The sequence below is a fragment of the Mustelus asterias genome, unplaced genomic scaffold (assembly GCF_964213995.1).
Source record: "Mustelus asterias unplaced genomic scaffold, sMusAst1.hap1.1 HAP1_SCAFFOLD_416, whole genome shotgun sequence".
Lineage (NCBI taxonomy): Eukaryota > Metazoa > Chordata > Chondrichthyes > Carcharhiniformes > Triakidae > Mustelus > Mustelus asterias.
In genome coordinates, this window is record NW_027590371.1 from 59,929 (window position 1) to 67,500 (window position 7,572).

Below are 7,572 nucleotides of genomic sequence, written 5' to 3' on the forward strand. Positions count from 1 at the left end.
TCGTTACGCTCCCTCTGCCGTACACAGACCCTACCCCGGATAAGGAGACCCCAAACTGGACACGGCGACCCAGGCGTGGCCTCAGTGGAGGCCTGGCAGGGTTTGCAACACCGAGGCAGGAGAAAGGGGCTCTCTGACACTCCCCATGATTTATTCCTCTCACGCGAGGTCAGGACACGGGCGGGTTGTGTGAGAACGAGAGCGAGTGAGAGGAAACCAGGCTCACTGCCTCTCTCTCAGTAACTTCCTGCACAGTCGCAGAGTTCGCAACAGGAGTCAATCGCAGTGGCTTCAACTCAACATCGTGGACCAGAGCCGTCAGCTCCCCGCATCTGGAAATGAGCAATGCCCAGCCAGGCAGGGGACACCCCCATCCACAACCCTCCACCATCTCTGGGCCACACATCCAGGTAGGCGACTGCAAACTCCCAGAAAACCCGGGGTCATGGAATCCGCAAATTTCCAGCGTATCGGGTCCATAGCAACCAACCAACTATCTAATCCAACCCCATTTCCCAGTACCTGTGTACAGTGGTTAGCGCTGCTGCCTCACAGCGCCAGGGACCCGGGTTCGATTCCCTGCTCGGGTCACTGTCTGTGTGGAGTCTGCACGTTCTCCCCGTGTCTGCGTGGGTTTCCTCCGGGTGCTCCGGTTTCCTCCCACAGTCCAAAGATGTGCAGGTGAGGGGGATTGGCCATGCTAAATTGCCCCTTAGTGTCCAAAGATGTACAGGTTAGGTGGATTGGCCGTGTTAAATTGCCCCTTAGTGTCTAAAGGTGTGCAGGTTAGGTGGATTGGCCATGCTAAATTGCCCCTTAGTGTCCAAAGATGTACAGGTTAGGTGGATTGGCCGTGCTAAATTGCCCCTTAGTGTCCAAAGATGTGCAGGTTAGGTGGATTGGCCATGCTAAATTGCCTCATAGTGTCCAAAGATGTGGAGGTTAGTTGGATTGGCCGTGCTAAATTGCCCCTTAGTGTCTAAAGGTGTGCAGGTTAGGTGGATTGGCCATGCTAAATTGCCTCTTAGTGTCCAAAGATGTGGAGGTTAGGTGGATTGGCCATGCTAAATTGCCTCTTAGTGTCCAAAGATGTGCAGGTTAGGTGGATTGGCCATGCTAAATTGCCCCTTAGTGTCCAAAGATGTGCAGGTTAGGTGGATTGGCCATGCTAAATTGCCTCTTAGTGTCCAAAGATGTGTAGGTTAGTTGGATTGGCCGTGCTAAATTGCCTCTTAGTGTCCAAAGATGTGGAGGTTAGGTGGATTGGCCATGCTAAATTGCCTCTTAGTGTCCAAAGATGTGCAGGTTAGGTGGATTGGCCATGCTAAATTGCCCCTTAGTGTCCAAAGATGTGCAGGTTAGGTGGATTGGCCATGCTAAATTGTCTCTTAGTGTCCAAAGATGTGCAGGTTAGGTGGATTGGCCATGCTAAATTGCCTCTTAGTGTCCAAAGAGGTGCAGGTTAGGGGGATTGGCCATGCTAAATTGCCCCTTAGTGTCCAAAGATGTGCAGGTTAGGGGGATTGGCCATGCTAAATTGCCTCTTAGTGTCCAAAGATGTGTAGGTTAGGTGGATTGGCCATGCTAAATTGCCTCTTAGTGTCCAAAGATGTGTACGTTAGGTGGATTGGCCATGCTAAATTGCCTCTTAGTGTCCAAAGATGTGTAGGTTAGGTGGATTGGCCATGCTAAATTGCCTCTTAGTGTCCAAAGATGTGTAGGTTAGGTGGATTGGCCATGCTAAATTGCCTCTTAGTGTCCAAAGATGTGCAGGTTAGGGGGATTGGCCATGCTAAATTGCCCCTTAGTGTCCAAAGATGTGCAGGTTAGGGGGATTGGCCATGCTAAATTGCCTCTTAGTGTCCAAAGATGTGCAGGTTAGTTGGATTGGCCATGCTAAATTGCCCCTAGTGTCCAAAGATGTGCAGGTTAGGGGGATTGGCCATGCTAAATTGCCTCTTAGTGTCCAAAGATGTGTAGGTTAGGTGGATTGGCCATGCTAAATTGCCTCTTAGTGTCCAAAGATGTGTCGGTTAGGTGGATTGGCCATGCTAAATTGCCCCTTAGTGTCCAAAGATGTGCAGGTTAGGGGGATTGGCCATGCTAAATTGCCTCTTAGTGTCCAAAGATGTGTAGGTTAGGTGGATTGGCCATGCTAAATTGCCTCTTAGTGTCCAAAGATGTGTCGGTTAGGTGGATTGGCCATGCTAAATTGCCTCTTAGTGTCCAAAGATGTGCAGGTTAGGTGGATTAGCCATGCTAAATTGCCCCTTAGTGTCCAAAGATGTGCAGGTTAGGGGGATTGGCCATGCTAAATTGCCTCTTAGTGTCCAAAGATGTGTGGGTTAGGGGGATAGTCGTGGAAGATTGAATCGAGGCGTTCAGAATCACGAGGGGGAGGGGGTGGTTTGGATGGAGTGAATGAGGAGAAAGTGTTTCCAGTGACAGGAGGCTCGGTAACCGGAGGGGACACAGATTGAAGAGAATCGGGGAAAGAACCAGAGGGGGGGGAGATGAGGAGAATTTTATTTTGGACACACAGCGAGTTGTTGTGATCTGGAAGGCGCTGCCTGAAAGGGCGGTGGAAGCTGATTCAACAGGAACTTTCAAAAGGGGCAATTGGGGAAATACTGGAAGGGGGAAAATTTACAGGGAGAGCGGGAGAGAGAGTGGGGACTAATTGGAGAGATCTTGCACTCAGCTAGCATGGGGCATGGTGGGCTGAATGGCCTCCTCCCGCGCTGGGAGGTTTGATGTGATGCTGATGACGGTGGCATGTTACTGGGGAGAAGTGTCTATGGGTCGGGAACTCCCAGCGAAGGAGAGGGAGAAACATCGCGGGTTTGGGTTCGAGGTCACACGAGACTGGGAATTCCCGAGGGAGGGGAGATTTCAGGGAATGTCCGGAATTGAGGAAAATGTTCCGATGTATTTGGACAGAATGTTAATGATTCTAGAATTTATTCTATGACCAATGATTCAATCGTTTATTTATTAGTGTCACGAGTAGGCTTACATTAACACTGCAATGAAGTTACTGTGAAAATCCCCTCGTCACCACACTCCGGCGCCTGTTTGGGTTACACTGAGGGAGAATTTAGCACGGCCAATGCACCCTAACCTGCACGTCTTTCAGACTGTGGGAGGAAACCGGAGCACCCGGAGGAAACCCACGCAGACACGGGGAGAATGTGCAGACTCCACACAGACAGTGACCCGAGCCGGGAATCGAACCCGGGTCCCTGGCGCTGTGAGGTAGCAGCGCTAACCACTGTGTCACCGTGCCCCCGGGAATCGAACCCGGGTCCCTGGTGCTGTGAGACAGCAGCGCTAACCACTGTGTCACCGTGCCCCCGGGAATCGAACCCGGGTCCCTGGCGCTGTGAGGCAGCAGCGCTAACCACTGTGCCACCGTGCCCCCGGGAATCGAACCCGGGTCCCTGGCGCTGAGGGAGGAGCGCTAACCACTGTGTCACCGTGCTGCCCACTCTGAAATATAAATAACAAGAGAATCTGACCTTGAGACACAACAGGAGATATCAGCGCCAGGGCAAAGAAAAACTGTCAAAGAGATCAGTTTATCAGGAGCAGAGACAGAGAAAGAGAGAGAGAGAGAGAGACAGAGAGAGAGAGACAGAGAGAGAGATAGAGACAGAGAGAGAGAGAGACAGAGAGAGAGAGAGACAGAGAGAGAGACAGAGAGAGAGAGAGGGAGAGGGAGAGAGACAGAGAGAGAGAGACAGAGAGAGAAAGAGACAGAGAGAGAAAGAGACAGAGAGAGAGAGACAGAGAGACAGAGAGAGGGAGAGAGAGACAGAGAGAGAGAGAGGCAGAGAGAGAGACAGAGAGAGAGAGAGACAGAGAGAGAGAGACAGAGAGCGAGAGACAGAGAGAGGGAATGACAGAGAGAGGGAGAGACAGAAAGAGAGAGAGGGATAGACAGAGAGAGAGAGACAGAGAGAGAGAGAGGGAGAGACAGAGAGAGAGACAGAGAGCAAGAGACGAGAGAGAGAGAGACAGGGGGTGTCGGGGCTGGAGGAGATTACAGAGATAGGGAGGGGTGTAGGGACTGGAGGAGGTTATAGAGATAGGGAGGGGGTGTAGGGGCAGGAGGAGGTTACAGAGATAGGGAGGGGTGTAGGGGCTGGAGGGGGTTACAGAGATAGGGAGGGGTGTAGGGGCTGGAGGAGGTTACAGAGATAGGGAGGGGTGTAGGGGCTGGAGGAGGTTACAGTGATAGGGAGGGGTGTAGGGGCTGGGTGGAGGTTACAGAGATAGGGAGGGGTGTAGGGGCTGGAGGGGGTTACAGAGATAGGGAGGGGTGTAGGGGCTGGAGGAGGTTACAGAGATAGGGAGGGGTGTAGGGGCTGGAGGGGGTTACAGAGATAGGGAGGGGGTGTAGGGGCTGGAGGGGGTTACAGTGATAGGGAGGGGGTGTAGGGGCTGGAGGGGGTTACAGAGATAGGGAGGGGTGTAGGGGCTGGAGGAGGTTACAGAGATAGGGAGGGGTGTAGGGGCTGGAGGGGGTTACAGAGATAGGGAGGGGGTGTAGGGGCTGGGGGAGGTGACAGAGATAGGGAGGGGGTGTAGGGGCTGGAGGAGGTTACAGAGATAGGGAGGGGGTGTAGGGGCTGGAGGAGGTTACAGAGATAGGGAGGGGTGTCGGGGTTAATGGGAAGTTGTTGATCTGGGGGAGGTTTTGCTGCCGATATTTTGGGAGGAATCATTTCCTGTGGATTCCGAGTAGAGTTCAAACTTCTGCCTCAGTGTCACTCGGTGTCCCTCACTATCCCTCCCTCCCCTCACTATCCCTCCCTCCCCTCACTATCCCTCCCTCCCCTCACTATCCCTCCCTCCCCTCACTATCCCTCCCTCTCCTCAGAGTCCCTCACTATCCTTCCCTCCACTCACTATCCCTCTCCTCACTATCCCTCCCTCCCCTCACTATCCCTCCCCTCACTATCCCTCCCCTCACTATCCCTCCCCTCACTATCCCTCCCCTCACTGTCCCTCCCCTCACTGTCCCTCCCCTCACTGTCCCTCCCCTCACTATCCCTCACCTCACTATCCCTCCCCTCACTGTCCCTCCCCTCACTATCCCTCCCCTTACTATCCCTCCCCTCACTATCGCTCCCCTCACTATCCCTCCCCTCACTACCCCTCCCTCCCCTCACTATCCCTCCCCTTACTATCCCTCCCCTCAATATCACTCTCCTCACTTTCCCTCCCCTCACTATCCCTCCCTCCCCTCACTATCCCTCCCTTCACTATCCCTCCCTCTCCTGACTATCCCTCCCCTGACTATCCCTCCCCTCACTGTCCCTCCCCTCACTGTCCCTCCCCTCAGTGTCCCTCACTCGGAGGGTGTGCGCACTAACTCTCCCTCCAGTTCACTCCTCTCTCTCTCCTCACAGATCTCCCTGGTCTCTCGCTCAGTGACCATCTCCCTGCTGCTTTTGATGGGTAAATGATCCGGAACCTTCCACCATTCAGTCCAGGTCCAGCTCTGCGCAGCTGGAGGGCAGGAACAGCAGGAGGCGGCGTTCCCGGTGTCCGAATGGGAATGGCCTCAACAGCAGCAGGAGAAATGATCCCGGCCCAGCCAATCGGAGCAGTTACACACACACAGGGCCAGCACCACTGACACGATGGGCTGAATGGCCTCCATCTGTGCCTCAATCATTCAGTGATTGTGAGATTCCGTCTCCCAGACAGAGAGAGAGAGACAGAGTGACAGAGAGAGAGAGAGAGACAGAGAGAGTGAGAGAGACAGAGAGAGACAGAGAGCGACAGAGAGAGAGACAGAGAGAGTGACAGAGAGCGACAGAGAGAGAGAGAGACAGAGAGCGACAGAGAGAGAGACAGAGAGAGACAGAGAGAGTGAGAGAGAGACAGAGTGAGAGAGACAGAGATCGACAGAGAGAGAGACAGAGAGACAGAGGGAGAGAGAGAGAGAGAGACAGAGAGCGACAGAGAGAGAGACAGAGAGACAGAGAGAGAGACAGAGAGAGAGAGAGAGACAGAGAGCGACAGAGAGAGAGAGAGAGACAGAGAGAGAGACAGAGAGAGACGGAGAGAGATAGAGAGAGACAGAGAGAGTGAGACAGAGAGAGACAGAGAGACAGAGAGAGACAGAGAGACGTAGAGAGAGAGAGACAGAGAGAGAGAGAGACAGAGAGAGAGAGACGGAGAGAGAGACAAAGAGAGAGAGACAGAGAGAGACAGACAGAGAGAGAGACAAAGAGAGAGACAGAGAGACAGAGAGGGAAACAAAGAGAGAGAGAGGGACAGAGAGAGAGACAGAGAGAAACAAAGAGAGAGAGAGAGAGACAGAGAGAGAGACAGAGAGAGACAGACAGAGAGACAGAGAGAGACAGAGAGGGACAGACAGAGAGAGAGAGAGAGACAGACAGAGAGTGAGCGATTTAAAAAGCTACAAATTACGTTTTGGATCCTTGGAATGTCCCGAATCCTCTGATAGCCACTGATCAAAGTGAGGTCACTGTTTTAATGTGGGAAACTCAGAGATAGTCTCAGATTCAAGGAAGAAGCATAAAACTGGCAAGAAAATGAACAGGCCCGAGGATTGGGAGCAGTTTAAAATTCAACAAGGGAGGACCAAGGGATTGATTAAGAAGGAAAAATAGAGTATGAAAGTAAGCGAGCGGGGAAGATAAAAACTGACTGTAAAAGTTTCCATAGGTATGTAAAGAGAAAAAGATTGACAGAAGTGAATGTAGCCCCTTACAGACAGAAACGGGAGAATTCACAACGGGGAATAAAGGAATGGCCGAGGAATTAAAAGAGTTGGCATAAATGGGTCTTGTTCTGATTGGCAGTCAGTGACTAGTGGGGTTCCGCGGGGATCTGCGCTCGGACCCTAACTGTTCACATTATATATAAATGATTTGGAAGAGGGAACTGAATGTATTGTCTCCAAATTTGCAGCTGATACAAAGTTGGGTGGGAGGGTGAGCTGTGAGGAAGTTGCAGAGATGCTTCAGTGTGATTGGGACAGGCTGAGTGTGTGGGTATCTGCATGGCAGATGCAGCATAATGTGGATAAATGTGAGGGTATCCACTTTGGTAGCAATAATAGGAAGACAGATTATTATTTGAATGGGTGTAAATTGAGAGAGGCGGATACTCAGCGAGATCTTGGAGTCCTCGTGCATCAGTCGCTGAGAGTAAGCGTGCAGGTACAGCAGGCAGTGAAGAAGGTGAATGATATGTTGGTCTTCATAGCGAGAGGATTGGAGTACAGGGATAGGGATGTTTTGCTGCAATTGTACAGGGCGTTGGTGAGGCCACACCTGGAGTATTGTGTGCAGTTTTGGTCTCCTTATCTGAGGAAGAATGTCCTTGTTATAGAGGGAGCGCAGCGAAGGTTTACCAGGCTGATTCCTGGGATGGCAGGTCTGTCACATGAGGAGAGACTAAGTTGGTTATGATTATATTCACTGGAGTTTAGAAGAGAGAGAGGGGATCTCATAGAAACTTATAAAATTCACACAGGGTGAGACAGGGTAGATTCAGAAAGAATGTTCCCGATGGTGGGGTGAACAAAGAACA

The 7,572-nt window shown here is 52.0% G+C and overlaps 1 protein-coding gene across 1 annotated transcript in view; it reads left to right on the forward strand.

Annotated features, from left to right (window-relative positions):
• The first annotated feature begins 323 nt into the window (after window positions 1-323).
• The window catches only part of LOC144486618 (uncharacterized), a 23,151-nt gene continuing 15,902 nt past the window's right edge, over window positions 324-7,572 (forward strand). The window contains exons 1-2 of the mRNA XM_078204662.1: window positions 324-410; window positions 5,415-5,463. Of these exons, the coding sequence (XP_078060788.1) occupies window positions 339-410; window positions 5,415-5,463 (121 nt within the window). The 5' untranslated portion in view covers window positions 324-338. The remainder of the gene's footprint in view (window positions 411-5,414; window positions 5,464-7,572) is intronic.